At 41.7% G+C, this 25494-nt stretch overlaps 1 protein-coding gene across 4 annotated transcripts in view; it reads right to left on the reverse strand.

Annotated features, from left to right (window-relative positions):
* Positions 1-18444, reverse strand: part of ERLIN1 (ER lipid raft associated 1) — a 42310-nt gene extending 23866 nt beyond the window's left edge. For 2 of the 4 annotated variants that reach the window (XR_008846496.1, XM_056531254.1), the window contains exons 1-3: positions 18306-18444; positions 2168-2281; positions 1947-2028 (exon numbers count right to left, since the gene is read on the reverse strand). Coding sequence is in view for 3 of the 4 variants with exons in the window: in XM_056531254.1 (XP_056387229.1) it covers positions 1947-2028; positions 2168-2280 (195 nt within the window). In the remaining variant the exon portion in view is untranslated. Of the gene's footprint in view, positions 1-1946; positions 2029-2167; positions 2282-18182 lie in introns of all 4 variants that reach the window. The other 2 variants (XM_056531256.1, XM_056531255.1) reach the window with 2 other exon arrangements.
* Between the last annotated feature and the right edge of the window lie 7050 nt (positions 18445-25494).

Here is a 25494-nt window from a genome sequence, read left to right on the forward strand (position 1 = left end):
CATTGTGCAGGATAAATAGCATTATCATTTTCAAGTCAATACAAATGTGGCAATATCTATTATGTAAAGGTTTGCTTTTGTTTGGGGTTTTGGTGTGATAATACAGGACTTTATTGGGATAGGGGCATGTTTTTATTTTTTTTTACACTTTATTGATAAAAATTTTATTTTTATACTTTTTTTTTTTACCTGTTCTGCTATACTGCATCACAGTATAACTGTCAGTATTACACCGACACTAAGCCTTTGAGATCCTGCCTATGGCTGGACCTCACAGGCTGCCATACTTGGCAGACAGGAGGCCATCAGCTGGCCTCCTGCTGCCATGGCAAACATCGGCCCCTGTCAATCCTATAGAAGCTGTGGATAGTACTGGGGTTAACGCTGCAAAGACCAGGGTGACCTTGGTCCCCCGCCAATCTCCAGCACTGCATCCCGGAGCGCAGGAGACCATACGTCCTAGTGCACTAACCTGGAAGATAGGACATATGCATGTGTCCTATAGTGGGAAGGGGTTAGGGAGTATTAAGTACAGAATGATGGGGAAAAACTTTAATTTATGTTTTTAAGCACTAGGCCACAACATAAAATGTGAAAATAGGAGAAGGGTCTGAAAACTTTTACAATGAAGTGTACATAAAGTCGCCTTTATGTATTAGTAGGTAAACACATGTTCGCCTTTAAATGGGCAACGTCATTTGCAAAAAGAATTTTTTTTATAATGTAGATAACATTAAATGTATATATGTTTGGCTCCTTTCACACTACCGTTCTGACCCGTGAATAATGGCCATCAAACTTTTTTTGGGGAGTTTGATGGTCGTCATTTTGACGGGTCAAAACAGACAACAACGGGTCCCAATGGACCCCATTATAGTCAATGGGGTCCGTCGGGCGCCGCTATTTTCAGAGAGAATAGCAGGAGAAAAAGATTGTGCAAGCATTATTTTTTCTCCCGCAATTCACAAACCTAAAATAATGAGCTTCACAATGCTGGAGACAAATGGTAGTGTGAATGTAGCCTTCTATACATTCATCAAAAATATGTAAATTTTTGGGTGAAAATGCTGTTTTGCCCCTGCAGCTATTGCCTGTGTGTCTCAGCTGGGAAAAAATACAGGAAGTGTGAGTGGGACAAGAACACTCCCGACTCACAGAGCAGGGTGACACTCACAGAGCCAGGATCCTGCACAGACCACACTTTATGTATTTTGTCCCAGCTGAGACACACAGGCAATAGCTGCAGTGACAAGACGGAATGTTATGTTAATAATGTTCCCTACATTACATAAAAAGTTCTTGCAAATGACAGTGCCCATGTAAGCCCGATTTCACAGGTTACACAAGGGTTCTTTATTTTATTACAAATATGTTCTTTACATATCTTATACAGATCCTAAGTTACAGCATGTTTTATAGCCCAGAGCTGTAATCACAAAACTTCAGGCTCCAGCGTTTATGAAGTTACTAAATGTCATACAGACACAAACAGAATAATGCCACATTTATAATGCATCTTAGACCCTTGGTGTACATTACTAGACACAACATATCTATGTGCTCAAAGCCAAGAATAGCTCTGTATCTGCATTCTGAAGGGGTTTAAATATGCAGCCTCTGCCGAGCATGTTCCAATAAACACATAAAAGCTGACAAGTAACCTGGAGGCAGCAGGAACTGTTAGCCATTTCTGACTGCTCTATTGGGGAATTTATATATATATATATATATATATATATATATATATATATATATATATATATATATATATATATATATTTATTTATTTTTTTTTTTTATTTTATTTTTTCCTTTTGCAATTAATCACAGAAAAAAAAAAAAAAAATAAAAAAAAACACCCAAAACCAATTAATATAAAATGTTATTTACAAGTCACACACTCACAATAACATCTGTGTGAATGTCACAACTATATGATCCTTTACCTGCACCGATCGAAAAGATGTGATGAAAGGGAACATGATGTGAAAACCAGGTCCACTGGGGCTACTTAGCAGAGCTCCTCCCCTAAAAAATAATACGCAAATCTGGTGTAAGCAAAAAATATAGATAATGAAAATGTCTTCTTCATTTCCTCTGTGGTCCAGTCTTTTACTAGAACATAGAGATAAGACATCTCAGTTTAATTTGTTTGAGTTTATATTACCTGTAATATACAGCCAGGTGACCTTCTTCCACTTTATGGATAGATGAATGTAATATCAAGGCAACAAGGACGGACACCACTCCAACCACCACACCCAGCTGTGCCATGGTCATTCTGAATTTGAAACAGAGGTCAGGTTATGTAATCATTTTGGTATGAGGCTATCCCATTCTACCTAAACCCCATAACAAAACAAAAAAATATGTACATGTAGGTCATCTGCAGGGGTCCTACCTTTGTCTAATCACCTAGATGCCACAGTCACTATTGACTGCAGCATCTAAGGGATAAAACAGCTGGCAACAGAGATGCCTCTGATCCCAGCCATTAGAGCAGCAGCAAAGTGGTCAATCACAGCTGGCCTCATGCTGTTCATCGCATGTGCATAGTTCTTATGCTCATGTGATCACAATGACTGAAATGTAGATTATGGTGGCTTTACGCAAGTCCAACCTTTTGTACTATGCAGCCGCAATCATCTTCTGAGTTATGACCAAATGTAAAACTTTAAATCATAAAATTGCAAACATTTGCTGATAGTTGACTATAAATGTAACTTAGATGTCAACTGCCAGTACATATGATCATTACTAATGGCTTCAAAAGGGAGCCACACAACAAGAGGTTGCAAGTCAAAAGTGGCTCCCGAGCCACCGGTTAGGGACATGTGATGTATGGCACTCCATGACGTACAGTTACATCATGGTGGGGCTGGGTAGTATAACCAAATTTGTGTATCACAGTATTTTTGTAACTATTGGCGGTTCCACTGTATATTTCCTCAAGCGCTGCCCTCCTTGTCCTCTTGTTTGTTGCGGGCCGCTGGCACTGACACTCTATACTGTGCGGTATCCCTATGCCCGGGCTGCAAAAGGTAAACAAAATAAACTAATGCATGTTCCGACGTCGGCCTTACGCTGGGGACGGGAACGGGCTTCTTACATGACAGTGGGCTCAGCCTATCACCGGCCGAGGCGGAACATTGCTACGGCCGGTGATAGGCTGACAGCTGTCCGATGTTCCAATCCCCAGGAAGCAGATGAGGTCGGTACCGGACCAACGGGAGGTGATTTAAAGTTCATTTTGTTTATTTTTTTGCATAGGGATACCGCACAGTATAGAGTGTCAGCGCCAGCGGCCAAAACAAACAGGAGGATGAGGAGGGCAGCGCTTGCGGGAGACGTGATTATTTACCCCGATGGGGACAGCGCAGCGCTGGTAATTCATTCATTCCCGAGGTGGAGGGTCCAAACAGGTATTGCGGTATGAGTTAAAATTCATATCGTGCAGCACAAAAATTTCGGTATACGTCATGAAACGGTATGCCACCCAGCCCTACGTCATGGACTAGTGGGTTAAATGGGGTCGTCTCAGCAGGGAAATTCCTGCAGCTTCTGGAATGAGTTGATCACTCCAGGTACACTCTAGGTGTTGGTTTTTCAGTAAAGAACATTTCTGCTACAAGTGGAATGCACTTTTACAACAACATAGAACAGGAACCCCATGCACTGGAATTTGAAGTAGATCTGAGATCAGTTTCACTCTTTTCATGATTGCTATTATTGTCAGTCAGTTAAAATAGTAATGGTTAGCGACTAGTTAGAATGAATAGAATATATATGTTTTCTTGTACTTTTGTTTCCTCCCTAACAATCATGCCAAGTTTCCTTCTACATATGTAAACAAAATATTTCAAGTAATATTCCAAAAGGTCTTGGATACTCCGATCTCTATTCACTACTTATTTTCACAAATTAGAGGTGAGCGAAGTTACAGTGATTCGATTCATCACGAACCTCGCGGCTCGGTAGTTGATGACTTTATCCTGCATAAATTAGTTGAGCTTTCAGGTGCTCCGATGGGCTGGAGACTCTCTCCTAGGACTGTATCCATTTTTTTCCAGCCCAACGGAGCCCCTGAAAGCTGAACTCATTTATGCAGGCTAAAGTCAGCAACTGCCGAGCCGCAAGGTTCGTGACGAATCGAATCACTGTAACTTCGCTCATCTCTAATCTTTATTGAACTTTCAACCTCCTTTGACAATATTCATAGATTTCAGTTAGGGGAAATCTGACACCATATTCTCTGCAAAGGTCTACGAAGGTTTACATTGTTACATTCCTTTCCACACCAAGTCAAATACTTCTACTTTGTTTCTAAATGAATTACATAAATTGTCATCCTCTAAATATATAGGAAAGAAGGTTTCACTATCATCACAGACTGAGATTCTTTACTGTAAGAGCAATGAGACTATGGAACTCTCTGCCGCATGATGTTGCGATGGCTGATTAACCCCTTAAGGACCCGGGCTTTTTCTGTTTTTTCATTTTCAATTTTCCTCCTTAAACTTTAAAAAATCATAACTAAAATTTTCACCAAAAATTCTATATGATGGCTTATTTTTTGCGTCACTAATGCTACTTTGTAATGACTAGTCATTTTACCCAAAAATCTATGGTGAAACGGGGGGGAAAAAATCAATGTGCGACAAAATTGATGAAAAAAACACTATTTTGTAAGTTTTGGGGGCATCAGTTTTTACGCAGTACATTTTTCAGCAAAAATGATACCTTATCTTTATTCTGTAGGTCCATACGGTTAAAATGATACCCTACTTGTAGAGGTTTGATTTTGTATCACTTCAGAAAAAAATCATGAATACATGCAGGAAAATGTATACGTTTAAAATGGTCATCTTTTTTATTTTTCTGTGTTCAGGGCGCTATGAGGGCTCATTTTTGCGCTTTGATCTGAAGTTTTTAGCGGTACCATTTTTGTTCTGATCAGACTTTTTGATCACTAAAAATGCGCTATTTTGGAATTTATTTGCGCATGCGCAATTGAACGTGCGGTTTAAAAAGTGGTATATTTTTATAATTCGGATATTTCCGCACGCGGTGATACCACATATGTTTATTTACACAGTTTTTTTTTTATTCTTGGAAATGCCAGGTGATTCAAACTTTTATTAGGGGAAGGGATAATTGAAAAGGTTAATGATTTTTTTTACACTTTTCTTATGCAATATTATAGCTCCTATAGGGGGGCTATAACATTGCATTAACTGATCTTTTACACTGATTGATTCATCTCCATAGGAATTGATCAGTCAGTGTTTTCTTCGATTGAATGCTCAAGCCTGGATCTTAGGCTTGAAGCATTCAATCGGCGATCGGACAGCACAGGAGAAGGTAAGAAGACCACCTCCTGTGCTACAGCTGTTCGGGATGCCGCGATTATACCGCGGCGATCCCGAACAGTTCCCTGAGCTAGCCGGGCACTTTCACTTTCGTTTTTAGCGCGGCTTAAGGGTTAATAGTGCACGGCACCGCGATCAGTGCCGCGAGCTATGAGAGGCGGGTCCCAGCTTCACTATGACACCGGGCCCGCCGCGATATGATGCGGGGTCACCGTGTGACCCCGAGTTATATCGCAGGACCGGGACCCAGAACGTACCCATATGTCCTGGGTCCTTAAGAGGTTAACCCCTTAAGGACTCAGGGTTTTTCCGTTTTTGCACTTTCGTTTTTTCCTCCTCACCTTTTAAAAATCATAACCCTTTCAATTTTCCACCTAAAAATCCATATTATGGCTTATTTTTTGCGTCGCCAATTCTACTTTGCAGTGACATTAGTCATTTTACCCACAAATGCACGGCGAAACGGAAAAAAAAAATCATTGTGCGACAAAATCGAAAAAAAAACGCCATTTTGTAACTTTTGGGGGCTTCCGTTTCTACGCAGTGCATATTTCGGTAAAAATTACACCTTATCATTATTCTGTAGGTCCATACGGTTAAAATGATACCCTACTTATATAGGTTTGATTTTGTCGCACTTCTGGAAAAAATCATAACTACATGCAGGAAAATTTTTACGTTTAAAAATGTCATCTTCTGACCACTATAACTTTTTTATTTTTCCACGTACGGGGCGGTATGAGGACTCATTTTTTGCGCCGTGATCTGAAGTTTTTATTGGTATGATTTTTGTTTTGATATGACTTTTTGATCACTTTTATTCATTTTTTAATGTTATAAAAAGTTACCAAAATACGCTTTTTTGGACTTTGGAATATTTTTGCGCGTACGCCATTGACCGTACGGCTTAATTAATGATATATTTTTATAGTGCCGACATTTACGCACGCGGCGATACCACATATGTTTATTTTTTTTTTTTTTTACACTGTTTAATTTTTTTTATGGGAAAAGGGGGGTGATACAAACTTTTATTAGGGAAGGGGTTAAATGACCTTTATTAACACTTTTTTTTTACTTTTTTTTGCAGTGTTATAGGTCCCATAGGGACCTATAACACTGCACACACTGATCTCTCATCCTGATCACAGGCGTGTATTAACACGCCTGTGATCAGCATTATCGGCGCTTGACTGATCCTGCCTGGATCTCAGGCACGGAGCAGTCATTCGTCGATCGGACACCGAGGAGGCAGGTAAGAGCCCTCCCGGTGTCCGATCAGCTGTTCGGGACGCCGCGATTTCACCGCGGCGGTCCCGAACAGCCCGACTGAGCAGCCGGGATACTTTCAGTTTCACTTTAGAAGCGGCGGTCAGCTTCGACCGCCGCTTCTAAAGGGTTAATACCGCACACCGCCGCGATCGGCGATGTGTGGTATTAGCCGCGGGTCCCGGCCGTTGATTAGCGCCGGGACCCACGCGATATGATGCGGGATCGCGGCGCGATCCCGCTTCATATCGCGGGAGCCGGCGCAGGACGTAAATATACGTCCTGCGTCGTTAAGGGGTTAAGGACCGGGGTTTTTTCCGTTTTTGCATTTTCGTGTTTTGCTCCTTGCCTTTAAAAAATCATAACTTTCAATTTTGCACCTAAAAATCCATATGATTACTTATTTTTGCGCCACCAATTCTACTTTGTAAGGACGTCAGTCATTTTGCCCAAAAATCTACAGTGAAATGGAAAAAAAAAATCGTTGTGAGACAAAATTGAAAAAAAAAAAAACGCTGTTTTGTAATGTTTGGGGGCTTCCGTTTCTATGTAGTACATTTTTCGGTAAAAATGACATCTTATCTTTATTCTGTAGGTTCATACGATTAAAATGATACCCTACTTATATAGGTTTGATTTTGTCGTACTTCTGGAAAAAAAATCATAACTTCATGCAGGAAAATTAATACGCTTAAAATTGTCATTTCTGACCCCTATAACTTTTTTTTATTTTTCCACGTATGGGGCGGTATGATGTCTCATTTTTTGCGTCGTGATCTGAAGTTTTTAACGGTACCATTTTTGCATTGATAGGACTTATTTTTGCGTGTACGCCATGGACCGTGCGGTTTAATTAACGATATTTTTTTATAATTCGGACATGCGGCAATACCAAATATGTTTATTTTTATTTATACTGTGTTTTTTTTTTTATGGGAAAAGGGGGTGATTCAAACTTTTAATAGGGGAGGGGTTAAATGATCTTTATTCACTTTTTTCCCCACTTTTTTTTTTTTGCAGTGTTATAGCTCCCATAGGGACCTATAACACTGCACACACTGATCTTTTACATTGATCACTGGTTTCTCATAGGAAACCAGTGATCGATGATTCTGCCGCTTGACTGCTCATGCCTGGATCTCAGGCACTGAGCAGTCATTCGGCGATCGGACAGCGAGGAGGCAGGTAGGGACCCTCCTGCTCTCCTGTAAGCTGTTTGGGATGCCGCGATTTCGCCGCGCCTATCCCGAACAGCCCACTGAGCTAACCGGCATGGTTTCACTTTCGCTTTAGACTAAAGGGTTAATAGCGCGCAGCATTGATCGCGGTGCCGCACGCTATTAGCCACGTGTCCCGGCCGTTGTTAGAGGCCGGGCCCGACCCGCTATGACGCGGAGCCACGCCATGGCCCCGGGTTATAGATCGGGAGCGGACACATGATGTTCCAATACGTCCTGTGTCCTTAACCCCTTAACGACGCAGGACGTATATTTACGTCCTGCGCGGCTCCCGCGATATGAAGCGGGATCGCGCCGCGTTCCCGCATTATATTGCGTCGGTCCCGGCGCTCTTCAACAGCCGGGACCCGCGGCTAATACCACACAGCCGATCGCGGCGATGTGCGGTATTAACCCTTTAGAAGCGGCGGTCAAAGCTGACCGCCGCTTCTAAAGTGAAAGTGACCCAGCTGCTCAGTCGGGCTGTTCGGAAATCGCGGCATCCCGAACAGCTTGCAGGACACCGGGAGGGCCCTTACCATCCTCCTCGGTGTCCGATCGGCGAATGACTGCTCCGTGCCTGAGATCCAGGCAGGAGCAGTCAAGCGCCGATAACACTGATCACAGGCGTGTTAATACACGCCTGTGATCTGTGTAAAAGATCAGTGTGTGCAGTGTTATAGGTCCATATGGGACCTATAACACTGCAAAAAAAAAAGTTTAAAAAAAAGTGTTAATAAAGGTCATTTAACCCCTTCCCTAATAAAAGTTTGAATCACCCCCCTTTTCCCATAAAAATATAAAACAGTGTAAAAAAAAATAAAAATAAACATATGTGGTATCGCCGCGTGCGTAAATGTCCCAACTATAAAAATATATCATTAATTAAACCGCACAGTCAATGGCGTACACGTAAAGAAATTCCAAAGTCAAAAAGCGCATTTTTGGTCACTTTTTATACCATTAAAAAATGAATAAAAAGTGATCAAAAAGTCCGATCAAAACAAAAATCATACCGATAAAAACTTCAGATCACGGTGCAAAAAATGAGTCCCCATACCTCCCTGTACGTGGAAAAATAAAAAAGTTATAGAGGTCAGAAGATGACATTTTTAAACGTATAAATTTTCCTGCATGTAGTTATGATTTTTTCCAGAAGTGCGACAAAACCAAACCTATATAAGTAGGGTATCATTTTAACCGTATGGACCTACAGAATAATGATAAGGTGTAATTTTTACCAAAATATGCACTGCGTAGAAAAGGAAGCCCCCAAAAGTTACAAAATGGCATTTTTTCTTCGATATTGTCGCACAATGATTTTATTTTTCCGTTTCGCCGTGCATTTTTGGGTAAAATGACTAACGTCACTGCAAAGTAGAAATGGTGACGCAAAAAATAAGCCATAATATGGATTTTTAGGTGGAAAATTGAAAGGGTTATGATTTTTAAAAATTAAGGAGGAAAAAACGAAAGTGCAAATTAAGGGGTTAAAGTGGTACTCTGGTGGAATTTTTTTTTTATTTAAATAAACTTGTGCCAGAAAGTTAAACAGATTTGTAAATTACTTCTATTAAAAAATCTTTATCCTTCCAGTACTTTTTAGCAGCTGTATGCTACAGAGGAAATTCTTTGGTTTTTTTATTTCTTTTTTGTCTTGTCCACAGTGCTCTCTGCTGACAACTGTCCAGAGTAGCATAGGTTTGCTATAAGGATTTTCTCCTGGCCTGGACAGTTCCTGACACGGACAGAGATGTCAGCAGAGAGCACTGTGGTCAAGACAAAAAAGAAATGTAAAAAGCAAAGAATTTCCTCTGTAGCATACAGCTGCTAAAAAGTACTGGAAGAGTAAAGATTTTTTTAATAGAAGTAATTTACAAATCTGCGCCTGTTAAAACTTGACATTTATTAGGTTCTTTAAAAGCCCATATGGATAACAGTGAAGGAACACTGAATATTGAAATCCAGGCAAAACTTGGAGAATTACTTCATAACCGACATGTTTCAGGCTCAATGGCCTTTAGTCATGGCATACATGCTTGTACCTTAGTCTTACTATTTGTACTGACCAGAGTACCTGCCTCTCCACCGCACCCACTCCCACATAGGGGGAGGGGAAGAGGAGGAACCCAGGTGCACAATGCACAAATTCAATTACAATATTCAGTGACTAAAATCAACAAAACACATGAAATAAAAACAAAAGAAAAGACAAAAAACCTTCAATAATGCAGTATCAAATCTGTCCTATTATTGAGACCATATGGCTGTATACTATTCAAAAGATATATCCACATTGTCTCTTTATTCCGGAGACATTGCACAAGATCACCACCCCTTTTAGATGGTATTATTCTTTCAATCCCTGAAAATCTTAGAGAAGAAACATTACCTAGATGCTTAACAAAAAATGTTTAGAAACATTAGACATGCTGCTGGTAAAAGGACCAGCAGCATGTCTAATATGTTCCTGTATACGCTTCTTTAATTTTCTCTTGGTGCTTCCTATATAGTTCACACAGCATTCAGTACAAGTGATCTTATATACTACGTATTCGCTATTGCAGTTAATAAATGTTTTCACATGATGTTTAATGTTATCCACTGTACCCTCTACGCTTAAACATTTTTTCACCAAATTTGCACACAACACACCTCGACTCTGAACATTTGTAAAAACCTTTAGTGGTTAGCCAGGATTCCCTGGGCTTGACATCACTAACCAGACTAGGTGAAAGCATGGATGATAGTGTGGGTGCCCTGCGACTAGAAAAACGTACCCCTCCCTTTAGTACTCAATCTAAATCAGGGTCACATGATAACATAGGTAAATGTCGTCTAATAATGTTCTTGACCTGATTGAATTCACAACTGTAAGTCGTCACGAATGGGTTCACCTCGTACCTTATCAAGCAGTTTGGAGCGATCCATAGGATGTACTTTTCTCCGTGCCTTGTTCAGTGTCCACCATGGATAACCTCTAAGTTTGAGTCTGTTGCACACCCCTTTCTGCTTCCCCCAGGTACACATCATTGTTAGAGCTGTTCCGCTTAATCCGTATGAGTTCTCCCACAGATATACTCTCAATGGTGTGCCTGGGGTGACAAGAATCAGCTCTCAACGTGGTGTTGCCTGAGATCGGTTTGCGGTAAGGGTTAATCTCCACTGTATTACCCCTCGCTGTCAAACTGACATCAAGAAATGGAACTGAATTTTTTTGCCAGGAATAAGTAAATCTCAGATTACATGAATTATTGTTTATATACTCCATGAATCTTTTAGCATCATCCTCATCTGATCTCCAGGCAACAAACACGTCGTCGATATATCTACCAAACAACGCTATACAGTCACAGAAGTGAATAACATTAAACAGCATGTGAAAACATTTAACTGCAATAGCGAACACGTAGTATATAAGATCACTTGTACTGAATGCTGTGTGAACTATATAGGAAGCACCAAGAGAAAATTAAAGAAGCGTATACAGGAACATATAAGACATGCTGCTGGTCCTTTTACCAGCAGCATGTCTAATGTTTCTAAACATTTTTTTGTTAAGCATCTAGGTAATGTTTCTTCTCTAAGATTTTCAGGGATTGAAAGAATAATACCATCTAAAAAGGGGTGGTGATCTTGTGCAATGTCTCCGGAATAAAGAGACAATGTGGATATATCTTTTGAATAGTATACAGCCATATGGTCTCAATAATAGGACAGATTTGATACTGCATTATTGAAGTTTTTTTGTCTTTTCTTTTGTTTTTATTTCATGTGTTTTGTTGATTTTAACAACCTAAAAAAAGTCCTATGTACTGTGGTCTGAATAAAATTGGGGAAAAACCCCAAACAACCACTAAAAAAACCTATAAATACGCCACTGCAGCGTATAGGGTAAACCCACCAAGAGTAAAAGATGTATATAATAAAATAAATAAAAAGTATATTTAATCTGAAAAATCAATTACCATAGAATTTAATAAATATAATTTTATTTTACAAAAAATACATATATCATACACAAGCAAGAAAAGTTAGTAATAATATATAGCTATATAACATACATAAAAATAGTAATCATTAGCGCAATTTGATAATGTGTATAATTATTTAAAAAAAAAAAAATATTTTATATGTATATATATATGTAAATAAATAAGCTTAAAAAATGCAAAGGATAGCAGGGACGGGAAAAAGGATGTAAACAAGTTGTAATGAGGGAAGACGTAAATGTCGGGGTCAACTGATCACCAATGGATTATAAAAACACCTTTTGTTAAAAAAATATATATATATACGTGCAATGTGACACTCAATTTAAAGCATAACAAAATGTATGTAACCTTAAAGATAAAAATATATAAGGTGCAATGTGCAACACAGAAATGTACGTGTATACAATAAATATAAGAAAAGGGGAAAACAGTGCAAAAAACAAAAATTAAGGTGCTGGGAGTAAAGGTGTCAGAATGTAAATACTTGACCCCACATGTAAAAAGAGAATGGGTTCCACGTCCCTGCGATCGCCTCCAACGCGTTTCACCGTGACCGGCTTTGTCAAGGAGTATATCATATACTCCTTGACAAAGCCGGTCACGGTGAAACGCGTTGGAGGCGATCGCAGGGACGTGGAACCCATTCTCTTTTTACATGTGGGGTCAAGTATTTACATTCTGACACCTTTACTCCCAGCACCTTAATTTTTGTTTTTTGCACTGTTTTCCCCTTTTCTTATATTTATTGTATACACGTACATTTCTGTGTTGCACATTGCACCTTATATATTTTTATCTTTAAGGTTACATACATTTTGTTATGCTTTAAATTGAGTGTCACATTGCACGTATATATATATATTTTTTTAACAAAAGGTGTTTTTATAATCCATTGGTGATCAGTTGACCCCGACATTTACGTCTTCCCTCATTACAACTTGTTTACATCCTTTTTCCCGTCCCTGCTATCCTTTGCATTTTTTAAGCTTATTTATTTACATATATATATACATATAAAATATTTTTTTTTTAAATAATTATACACATTATCAAATTGCGCTAATGATTACTATTTTTATGTATGTTATATAGCTATATATTATTACTAACTTTTCTTGCTTGTGTATGATATATGTATTTTTTGTAAAATAAAATTATATTTATTAAATTCTATGGTAATTGATTTTTCAGATTAAATATACTTTTTATTTATTTTATTATATACATCTTTTACTCTTGGTGGGTTTACCCTATACGCTGCAGTGGCGTATTTATAGGTTTTTTTTGTTGATTTTAGTCACACTGAATATTGTAATTGAATTTGTGCATTGTGCACCTGGGTTCCTCCTCTTCCCCTCCCCCTATGTGGGAGTGGGTGCGGTGGAGAGGCAGGTACTCTGGTCAGTACAAATAGTAAGACAAAGGTACAAGCATGTATGCCATGACTAAAGGCCATTGAGCCTGAAACATGTCGGTTATGAAGTAATTCTCCAAGTTTTGCCTGGATTTCAATTTTCCGTGTTCCTTCACTGTTATCCATATGGGCTTTTAAAGAACCTAATAAATGTCAAGTTTTAACAGGCGCTGGTTGTTGTTCCACTTGTATGGTGTTCGTATTGAGGATTGACGTGCACCTTGGTTCCAGGTGAGCTGATAACTAGTTTTTAATTAACAAATATGTTTAACTTTCTGGCACCAGTTGATTTGAAAAAAAAAAAAAATAATGTTTTCCCCCCTTTAACAAACAAAGTTCAAGTTTTTCTGGAAAAATATAATATTACAGGTTATGGACACTAGATTTATGGAGAAATAACATTGATTTAGTGATTCATTATGATTGCCATATTGGAATCAAAATTTGTCCTGTTAGGCTAGGTTCACCAGGATGTTTTCTCTCCCATCCCACTTATTCTCCCGTCATTGCTACTAAATGGACCACACTAACAAAAAGATTCAAACTGATGCCATTTAGGCTGGGTTCACATTGCCGTTCGCATGCAACCAGTCAAGGGTCCAATCAACAACTTGTTGACCTTTTTTTTTTAATCTCTGTAACTTCTTAAAAGGAGAACTCCGGAATATAAAAATTGTCCCCCATACTGCCGGCAGTAAAAAAATAAAGATGTACATACCTTCCTCCGCTCCCCTGGGGCTTCCGGTAACCGTCTCCGGTCTCCGCCGTGATCCTATTCCTGGTTGCCGGTGGTCGGAGAGTCATACTGCACTCAGCCAATCACCAGCCGCAGTGAAGTCCCCACTCGGCCGGCGATAGGCTGAGTGGCAGTGTGACGTTTTCGGCCTCGGCAGCAGGTGCCGGTGTAGTGAAGAATTTTGTGTCCTGAAGCGTTCTCACACTGCTGCTCAGCCTATCGCCGGCCGAGTCGGACTTCACTGCGGCCGGTGATTGGCTGGGCGCAGTATGAATCGCTGACCCCCAGCAACCAGGAAGAGGATCGCGGAGGAGACTGGAGAGAGTTACCGGAGGCCCCGGGGGAGTGGAGGAAGGTATGTACATCTTTATTTTTTTACTGCCGGCAGTATGGGGGGGGACAATTTTTATACTCCGGAGTTCTCCTTTAACTTTGTCTCAGCAGTCCTGTACAGCAGAACTACTAGAGAGGCCTGTAGAAAGTACATATTGCAACATGAGTATTTCAGCTGCTGAAGCCCTGCCTCTTGTATCATACTTTCTGCCAAACCAAACAACTTCTGAAAACCTGCCAAAATGTGTGTCTATTAAAACTAAATAGAACGTCTGTCAAATATTAGACTATTAGGCTGTACAACTGTAAAATGCAATCAGAGACTGAAATATAATTGAGTTTTTATGTAAACTGCGTGATATGCACATAGACATATCACTGCAGCGTACACAAGCTTTACTTGAGGTTAAAGTGTACCTGTGGTTGCAAAAACCTTTTATATAATATAGAAAATACCATTATATATGTACAGTATATTCATTGTAAAATACATTGGTTAAAGTTGTATTTGGGGGGGGGGGGGAGGGGAATGCTGTCCATGCAGTAATTGCCTGTGTGTCTCTATAAGAAATCCAAACACAGGAAGTGAGGTCCGGAGAAGCAGGGCTCTGTGGAGGCTCCTGGCTTGTCAATCATCCTGCTGCGTGAGCCGGTGTGAGGTGCAGAACTGCGCACTGTGCATTTTTATGTCGCCCCCTCTCCGCAGCTGTTCGGAGATTTCCGAACATACAGCGAGGGGAGGAGGCAGGCAGAGATGGGCAGGACGCAGTTCTGCACTTCCCTCAGCCCCCGTCCACAGCTCCCTCAGGAGGACGTAGATTTTCACAGAATCCCTCTAATGTCGAGGGAGGTGCACAGCCCCCTGGACGTAGATTTGAACAATGGCAGTGACAAAACCACAAGTAGCGATTTTTACAGCCCCGCTCCTGGACGTAGATTTTCACAGCTGTCAAACTATGTCCAGGAGCGGTGCTGTGAAAATCTACATCCCTCCTCTCCTCCTGAGGGAGCTGTGTACGGGGGCTGAGGGGAGTGCAGAACTGGGTCCCGCACATCTCTACCTTCACCCTCCCCTTTGCTGTATGTTCTGAAAACTCAGAACAACCAACGTAAAAATGTACGGGGTGCAGGTCTGTGCCTCACACCGGGAGTATGTCACATAGCCTCACTGTACAGAGCCCTGCTTGTCCACCCACACTTCTGTATTTTGTCTTTGCACAGAGACACAGTAGCAGGGACAAGCCAGGATTTTTTAGCCCAAAAATATACACATTGTTATCTACGTTATATAAAGATTTTTTTGCAAGTACACCTTAACAAGAACAAAACATATACATGTTTATAGCATGTTAGGCTAAGTTCAAACTGTGTAAAATTTCCAGATACAATTTATTTTATGTGCGCAATTCCTTAACAATTACAGGAAAAACACATTGCATAAAACAAAATCATGTTTCAATTAAATAAACCTTCGACTTGTACCACAGACATGTCTTAAGTTGAAATCCATCCTGGTGTCAGTACTGAGACCCACTGTGATTGTAAGTACAGTGATCCCTCAACTTACAATGGCCTCAACATACAATAGTTTCAACATACAATGGTATTTTCTGGACCATTACAACTTGAATCCAGACTCAACATACAATGCTACGGACAGTCCAGATCTCTGAAATGTGTCAATGGCCGGAAATCTGACCAATCAGAATGGACATTTCACTGGTAAAACCCCTGTATTCCTAAAGTGCATGCACTGACTGGCTGTATGGTAGCGCTCCATACAGTACAGGGAGGTACTACATGTTCTGTACTAATCTTTACCTGTGCCAGGGATAGCTGCTCCAGGAGGGGGCAGCTCCATTTTACTTTTTTTGGGACACTGTGTGTACTATACAGGACTCTGAAGAAGCTCCTGTCCTCTACCTAGACAGTGATTACAGTTCTCAGCAGATCTTTCTTACTTGTATATGTAAGGATTTGCTGTATCTATATTAGTTATCTACTTATTTTTCTTTAATCCTCACCTTTTCCTATTTTGGATGACATTTGTGGTGGCATCAGAACCAATTACCAGGTTTCCATAGAGTTAAAGTCTCAACATGCAATGGTCGTCCTGGAACCAATCAATATTGTAACTTGAGGGACCACTGTACTAGAAGGGTAGTGTGCAGCAGCGCTCTTCACTTCCCAGTCGGCCGCCCAATCCAACTCTTAACTCCATAGACTAATGCAGTGAAGTGTCTGAAGTGATTGACAGCCCGGGATTGAAGCGCACACTGCACTTTACCTTGTGATTGCGGCAAATCTCTGGACTGGCTGAATGGGCAGTACATTGCTACAGACAGTGGTTAGCTAAGTATCAAGGTGTCACACCGTACCCAGCACCATGATGCGAGGGTTAATCACTGTGCAGGCTCTGTGATAATTTAGGCTGCAGGGAGCCTTGTTTTGTTTTTCAAGCAGACTAGGCATACTCAAAAAAAAAATAAAAAAATAATTATATATATATTTAGAACTTGGTGGTAGGCAGCACTTCCGAAAAAATGGATATGGTGCAAGCAGTCTGGGGGCCCTGGTCTTGGGTCCAATTCATACAAAACATAAAGGATGACCGCAGCACTCAATAGTAGTGAAAAGATCAAAAAAGTGGCTTTATTCCAAAAGCAAACAGCAGCGACGTTTCGGTGTTCTCAAGCTGCTTGAGAATGGTGTTGTGAGAACACCGAAACGTCGCTGCTGTTTGCTTTTGGAATAAAGCCACTTTTTTGATCTTTTCACTACTATTGAGTGCTGCGGTCATCCTTTATGTTTTATATATATATATATAATAATGTTTTTGTTGGACAACCACTTTAACCCATTCGGTCCCCAAGGCATATGGATGCATCCTGGAGGCTTTGGATTGTGCCATATTCCTGCTCCGTACCACGCTGCCCCTGCAGGAATCGATAGCCAGGGGCCACAGCTAATCGTCTGCAGCGGTGATCACCGATGCAAGGCTATTAACCCTTTAGATCCCATAACTAAAGTTGATTGGGGACCTAAAGACAGTAAAACACTAGTGCCAGTCCTTTTCTACAACTGATTGGGACCACTGCAGTACAATCATGGGGTCACGATCAGTTAACACGACGGCTGGAGGGTCCTTACCTGCCTCTGTGCCCTCAGATCTTCATTCTGTTTCTCCAGTCTGCTTTGGTAGGCTGGAGAAGCAGAGTGACGATTACACTGATCAATGATCTGCTATAGTACAGCAATAAACAGCATTAGCAAACTAACAATTGCAGGTCATAGTTCCCTAATAAGTGTGAAACATCCCCTGTTTTCCATTTTACTGAATAAAACAAATATAAAACATATATATAGGGGGTCATTAAGGGGTTAAGGCAGAGCTCTCTAAACAGTATGTCTCCAGCTGTTGCAAAAAACTACAATTCCCAGCATGCCTGGACAGCCTTTGGCTGCCCAATCATGCTGGGAGTTGTAATTTTGCAACAGATGGAGACACATTGTTTTGAAAACTCTGGGTTTAGACTGTTTCGGTAGCTCTGGGATTTTTTTTATCTGTATGCCAGTGTGACCAGCACCAGCAGGAAGGCTGTGCCATCCACAACAGCTTATGGCTGGGCCACAGGCAGCACTCCAGAACATGCCCGGCCGATCCGGTGCCACCACCAGCAGAAGAAGGAAGTTTACGGACTCGTGTAATGCACCAGGCAAGTGACGGCCTCATGCACGTCCCCGGCCACTACCCGGTTGTTCCTGACTACAAAGGCAGGGCTCCGGTCATTACCGCACGGCTCGTACACAGCTACACTATACAGGCTAGTCACAAAGTGCGGACTCTACCTCAGCAAGTTCCCAGGTCCGCCGCCTACGCTCCTGCTGCCCCGTCCTTTTGTGTCAGTACTGTTACCAGCGGCGCTCCACACAACTCCGGGGAGAACCCACGTTACTTACTCACAAACTCACCGGGTCTCACGCTCTCATGCTATGCGTTCCGGCGCACCTCCAGCTACGGAAGCCCTAGAGGGCCTCGTCTGTAACCATAGCAACGACTTCCGGCCGCCGTCTCGCAACTTCCGGGAGTCTTAATTCTGGTGAAGCCTAGAATGTATAGGAGGCTGTGGTCATGTGAGTAGAGAGCGTCACATGATCGTGGGGGCTTACCAAGACCAGAAAAACAGAGGAGAGGGCTGTGTTTTTTTGTTTTTTTTTTACACTTTATAAGTCCACTTTGGGGACTTTAAGGAGGAATCATTAGATTCCTCATACAGATCAATGGAGTTCCATAGAACTCCATTGATCTGTGCTCATTTTTAGGCAGGCTCAGTCAAATGCATATCCACAGGCAGGCAAGAAGGAGAGGTAAGCCCTCTGGCTACCTCTATAGTGTATCGTCCCCTACCCACGTGGTGCAGGGGGCATGGGAGAGAGACCCACCCCACCCGATTGGACCACTAGGCATGCATGAGGTCCCTTTAGATGCCACTGTCAGGTTTGACAGCGCCGATCTAAAGGGACCTCATGCATCAAGGACGAAGGGCGTACAGGCACTTGTGTACACCCTGGTCCCATTATTGTGGTATGAAGCATGCTCACAAGCTGAGCATGCTTCATACCCGGTGAGTCCCAGTTGCTGTGAGCAGCCAGGAACCACAATTAATGCTGGGCATGGTCGATGCTCAGCATTAACCCTTTAGACGCCGGGGGGGTTAATGTGCCGCTTATTTCAGCATAGCTGATCAGGACATCCGCAGTGAAATTGTGTGTCCCAATCAGCTGAGTGGATGGCGGGAGGGACCTTACCTGCCTCCTCACTGTCCGATTGATGGCCAACCATGTCAGGCTCGAGCAGCAGAGCACCGATAATACTGATCAATGCTTAGGCAAAGCTCAGCATTAAACAGTTTATGCAGTCAAAAGACTGCATGTTGTAGCCAGCTATGGGGACTAAAAAAAAAAGTTAAATGTGTAACATAGTAACATAATTTATAAGGTTGAAAAAAGACCAGAGTCCATCAAGTTCAACCTATTACCCTAATGAGTCCCTACTGAATTGATCCAGAGGAAGGCAAAAAAAAACTCATACTAGTGGTAAAAATTCCTTCCTGACTCCAAATATGGCAGTCAGAATAAATCCCTCAATCAACCTTCTGTCCCTATAAATCTAATATACATAACCAGCAATTTTATTACTCTCCAAAAATGCAAATAACAAGAAAGAGAAAAACGGAGTCACTTATAAAACATATCATTTTATTAATTCCGTAGAATGTAAGTACATAAAAATTGTATATATATTAGTTAAAAATATTATTTTTCAAGGAGGAATAAGGCTAAAAGGTGGTGTCACCGGCTCTGCAATGAAGGCTGGGTATAGTGTATATATTACTGGATCCACCACAATGAGATAGAAAAGATACAATAATCTTGCACACAAATTTGCAAAAACAGGATGTTTAGCAGCATGAAGAAAACATGTACATAAATCTCACAGTGAGAGCAAAAAATATATATGGCATGCAAAATAAAGTGCAGTGTGCATGTAAACAAACATAACATTGCAGGGATACAAAACAGTATGGCGATATACCAGAGTACAACAGCAATCAGCAGAGACCGGGACAGCACCACTCCAACGTACGTTTCGGTACGCAACCTTCGTCTCCAAAAATGCATCCAGACCCCTTTTTGAAATCTATTACAGAGTTCACCATGACCACCTCCTCAGGCAGAGAATTCCCCAGTCTCACTGCTCTTACAGTAAAGAACCCCCGTCTGTGCTGGTGTAGAAACCTTATTTCCTCTAGACGTAGAGGATGCCCCCTTGTTATAGATACAGTTATAGTTCATGGGAGAGATCTCTGTACTGTCCCCTGATATATTTATACATAGTTATTAGGTCTCCCCTAAGCCTTCTTTTTTCTAAACGAAATAACCCTAATTCTGATAATCTTTCTGGGTACTGTAGTCCTCCCATTCCCCGTATTACTCTGGTTGCCTGTATTTGAACCCTCTCCAGCTCCACTATATCTTTCTTGTACACTGGTGCCCAGTACTGTACACAGTATTCTATGTGTGGTCTGACTAGTGATTTGTACAGCTGTAGAATTATTTCCTTGTCGTGGGCATCTATGCCCCTATTGATGCACCCCATGATTTTATTTGCCTTGGCAGTAGCTGCCCGACACTGGTCACTACAGCTAAATTTACTGTTAACTAAGACTCCCAAGTCCTTTTTCATGTCAGTTGCCCCAAGTGTTCCCACATTTAACCCCTTAAGGACGCAGGGTTTTTCCGTTTTTGCATTTTCATTTTCTCTTCATCACCTTCTAAAAATCATAACGCTTTCAATTTTGCACATACAATTCCATATGATGGCTTATTTTTTGCGCCACCAATTCTAATTTGCAGTGGCATTAGTCATTTTACCCAAAAATCCACGGAGAAACGGGAAAAAAATTTATTGTACGACAAAATTGAAGAAAAAATGTCATTTTGTAACTTATGGGGGCTTCCGTTTCTACGCAGTACATTTATCGGTAAAAATAACACCTTACCTTTATTCTGTAGGTCCATAAAGTTAAAATGATACCCTACTTATATAGGTTGGATATCGTCGTACTTCGAAAAAAAATCATAACTACATGCAGGAAAATTTATATGTTAAAAATTCTCATCTTCTAACCCCTATAACTTTTTTATTTTTCCACGTACGGGCTGGTTTGAGGATTTTTTGCGCCGTGTTCTGACGTTTTTATCGGTACCATTTTTGTATTGATCAGACTTTTTGATCGCTTTTTATTCATTTTTTCATTATATAAAAAGTGACCAAAAATACGCTATTTTGGACTTTGGAATTGTTTTGCGCTTAAGCCATTGACTGTGTGATTTAATTAATGATATATTTTTGTAATTCGGACATTTCCGCACGCGGTGATGCCACATATGTTTATTTTTATTTACACAGTTTTTTTTATGGGAAAATGGGGGTGAATCAAACTTTTATTAGGGAAGGGGTTAAATAACATTTGTTAACTTTTTTTTTTCCACTTTTTTTGCAGTGCTATAGCTCCCATGGGGAGCTATAGCACTGCACACACTGATCTCTTATGCTGATCCCTGCAAAGCCATAGCTTTGCATTGATCAGTGAGATAGGGGCTCGACTGCTCAAGCCTGTAGCTCAGGCTTTGAGCAATCAAACCCAGACCAGACGCGGCGGAGACAGGTAAGGGGACCTCCGCTCGCATCCTAGCTGATCGGGACATCACGATTTTATCGCAATGTCCCAATCAGCCCGACTGAGCTTCCGGGAAGTGTTTACTTTCAGTTTCAGATGCGACAGTCAACTTTGATTGAAGGGTTAATAGCGCGCTGTTAGCCCAGGGTCCCAGCTATGAATAGCAGCCGGGACCGACCCGGTGTTTTAAACACTGGGACCAGGCGTAGGGCTTACAGGTACGCCCTGCGTCCTTAAGAGGTTAATACATAATCCCAGCCCGGATTTTTCCTCCCCATGTGCATTACCTTACATATATCAGTGTTGAACCTCATCTGCCACTTCCCAGCCCAAACTTCCAACCTATCCAGATCCATTTGTAACAGTGCACTGTCCTCTATAGTGTTTACTGCTTTACAGAGTTTAGTATCATCTGCAAAGATTGCTACTTCACTATTCAACCCCTCTACAAGGTCGTTAATAAATATATTAAATAGAACAGGACCCAAGACGGACCCCTGTTGTACTCCACTAGTAACAGTCACCCAATCAGAATAAGTACCATTAATAACCACCCTCTGTTTCCTATCACTGAGCCAGTTACTTACCCACTTACACACATTCTCCCCCAGCCCAAGCCCTCTCATTTTATGCACCAACCTTTTATGTGGCACCATATCAAATGCTTTGGAAAAATCCAGATATACGACATCCAGCGATTTCCCCTGGTCCAGTCTGGAGCTCACCTCCTCATAAAAGCTGATCAGGTTAGTTTGGCAGGACTGATCCCTCATAAAGCCATGCTGATCTGGAGTCATACATTTATTTTTATCAAGATATTCCAAAATGGCATCCCTTAGAAAACCCTCAAACAATTTACATACAATGGAGGTTAAACTAACAGGTCTATAATTCCCGGGGTCACCTTTCGACCACTTTTTAATTATTGGCACCTCATTTGCTATGCGCCAGTCCTGGGGAACAGTCCCTGTCACTATAGAGTCCCTGAATATTAAAAATAGGGGTCTGTCTATTACATTACTTAATTCCTTTAGAACACGCGGGTAAATGCCATCTGGACCTGGTGATTTGTCTATTTAGATTTTTTGTAAACGCCACTGTACTTCTTCCTGGGTTAGACAGGTGACCTGTACTGTGGAGTTTACCTTCTCTCGCTGTATTTCACCTGGCAGTTCATTTTCCTCAGTGAATACAGTGGAGAAGAATTAGTTTAATATATTTGCTTTTTCCTGATCCCCGTTATAATTTCTTCCTCATCATTTTTTAAAGGGCCAACACTTTCATTATTGACCTTTTTGCTATTTAAATAGCGTATTTATCGGCGTATAACACACATTTTTTTGGCAAAATTTTTTAGCCTAAAGTCTATCTGCATGTTATATGCCGATAAGCTGCTGCAGTTCAATTATTTAAAGCGGGCGCTTTAAATCAATGAACTGCAGGGGCTTTTGCAGGTGCAGAGACCTGCAGGCTTCTCTGCCCCTGCCTGTTCTGGGGTCTAGAGCCCTGCTGCCGCCGCTTCTCTCCCCCTGCTATCGGCGCCGCTGCCCCTTCTCTCCCCCTGGCTATCGGTGCCGCTGCCCCATTGCCGGCGTCGATAGCCATGGGGAGAGAAGCGGCGCTGGCAATGGAGCAGCGGTGCCGACAGACAGGGGGAGAGAAGGGGCAGCGGCACCCATTGCCGGCGCCGCTGCCCCGTTGCCTCCCCCATCCCCGATTGTATAATTACCTGTTGCCGGGGTCGGGTCCGCGCTGCTTCAGGCCTCCGGTGTGCGTCCCCTGCTTCGTTGCTATGCGCTGCGAGACGCAATGACGAGTGACGTCACTCGTCATTGCGCTGCGCCGTGCAGCGCATAGCAACGACGCAGGGGACGCACACCGGAGGCCTGAAGCAGCGCGGACCCGACCTCGGCAACAGGTGATTATACAACCGGGGATGGGGGAGGCAACAGGGCAGCGGCGACGGCAATGGATGCCGCTGCCCCTTCTCTCCCCCTGTCTGTCGGCACCGCTGCCCCATTGCCGGCGCCGCTTCTCTCCCCCTGGCTATCGGCGCCGGCAATGTGGCGCCGGCACCAATAGCCAGGGGGAGAGAAGGGGCAGCGGGGGGAAAGAAGTGGCGGCAGCAGGGCTCTAGACCCGAGGAAAGGCAGGGGAGAGAAGCGGGCAGCAACGGCCTCTCTCCCCCTGCCTTTCCTGGGGGCTTCTGCGGGGTCAGAAACAGTGTATCGGGGTATACACATGCACACACACGCACCCTCATTTTACCAAGGATATTTGGGTAAAAAAATTTTTTACCCAAATATCCTTGGTAAAATGAGGGTGCGTGTTATAGGCCGGGGCATGGTATACCCCGATAAATACGGTAGTTAAAGAACATTTTAGGGTTAGATTTACTCTCTTTGGCAATGAGTCTTTCTGCCTCTATTTTTGTGGCTTTTATCAGTTTTTTACATATTTTAAATTTTTCTCTATAGCTTTTTAATGCTTCTTCACTGTCGTCCTCTTTTAGTAGTTTAAATGCTTTATTTTTGTCATTTATTGTTCCCTTAACATTTTTATTCATCCATATTGGTTTTCTTTTATTTCTGACCCTTTTATTCCCATAAGGTATATACATCTTACAGTGAGAATTTAAGATATTTTTAAAAGTGTTAAGGGCTTCTCTGAGTTGATCGAACTTTGCCCTCCTAAAGTTCATTGTTTTTGTGGCCCCTCGAGAGATTCCCTTATTGAAGAACAATTTATAATGTATTATATAAGGATCACTATTTCCTAGGTGTCCTTCTACTTGCACATTAATCACTCTGTTAGGTGTAAAAAAATAAATAAATAAATAAAAAAAAAGTGAATTAACCTTGCGTGCATAAATGCTTGAACTATTAAAATATAAGGTTAGTTAAACCACACGGTCGATTGCGTACATGTGAAAAATACCAAAGTCCATAATTATGCATTTTTGTCACTTCATATACCATAAAAAATAAATGATAAAAATAAAAAAGTTATAGGGGTCAGAAGAGGTTGTTTTAACCACTTAAGGACACAGGGCGTACAGGTATCGCCCTGGTACGTAAAGGAGTACTATGGCGCTTTTTTTCATTAACCCTCCGTGCCCGCTGCAAAATGAAATAAAACAAACTTTCACTCACCTGCTTATGTTCCCCTGTTGCTCCGATGTTGGTGTCCCATTCTCCGGTCCCTGTCTTCTTCCGCTTCCTGCGGGTCGGTAAGTCACGCTGCTCTTAGCGTATCACCAGCCGCAGCAGGACATTGAAAAGGAAAAGTTGGGGTCTACACCAACCTGTTAGTGTAAAAAATTTTTTTTAAATTACACTAACAGATAGCGGAGGGTGACAGCGGCAGCAGTGGTCACTGCGACCAGGAGCTCGCAGGTCAGTGGTTCCTCCTTGCTCCTACCCCTTCATCCTACTTTCCCTTTTCCTACCCTACTCAAGTCCTCCTTTTCTTACCCCACATACCCTCTTCCTTCCCGGCCACTATTGGCCCTCGATTCCTCCTGTCAAGATACGATAGACGCTCCTTGTTTATTTTTATGGAGTGCCATACTGGCCGGAACTGGTTATGTTAAGATGTTTCTGGTACCGCTGGATAACAGTAGTTAATGACTCCACTAGAGGACCTAAGTGGATAGCTACTCCATTGTTTTATTTTCTCATGCATAAGATGCTGCGGTATGTACTGTATACTCCGATGGGCCTTTTGTACGTTTTGTATGATTTGTTATGGCTAATAAAAAAAACTGTGTTAATAAGGAGTAGGTTTGTTACAGTGTGTTACTCTTATACACCGTAGGCAGCTGTATGCCTGTGGCCCGTAAGAATCCTGGAACCGTGCAGGATGTCAAGTTTTAGCTTGGACATTTTCATTTTAATTTTTTTGCGCAAACTGGGCGG

Source organism: Hyla sarda, chromosome 7, assembly GCF_029499605.1.
Source record: "Hyla sarda isolate aHylSar1 chromosome 7, aHylSar1.hap1, whole genome shotgun sequence".
NCBI lineage: Eukaryota > Metazoa > Chordata > Amphibia > Anura > Hylidae > Hyla > Hyla sarda.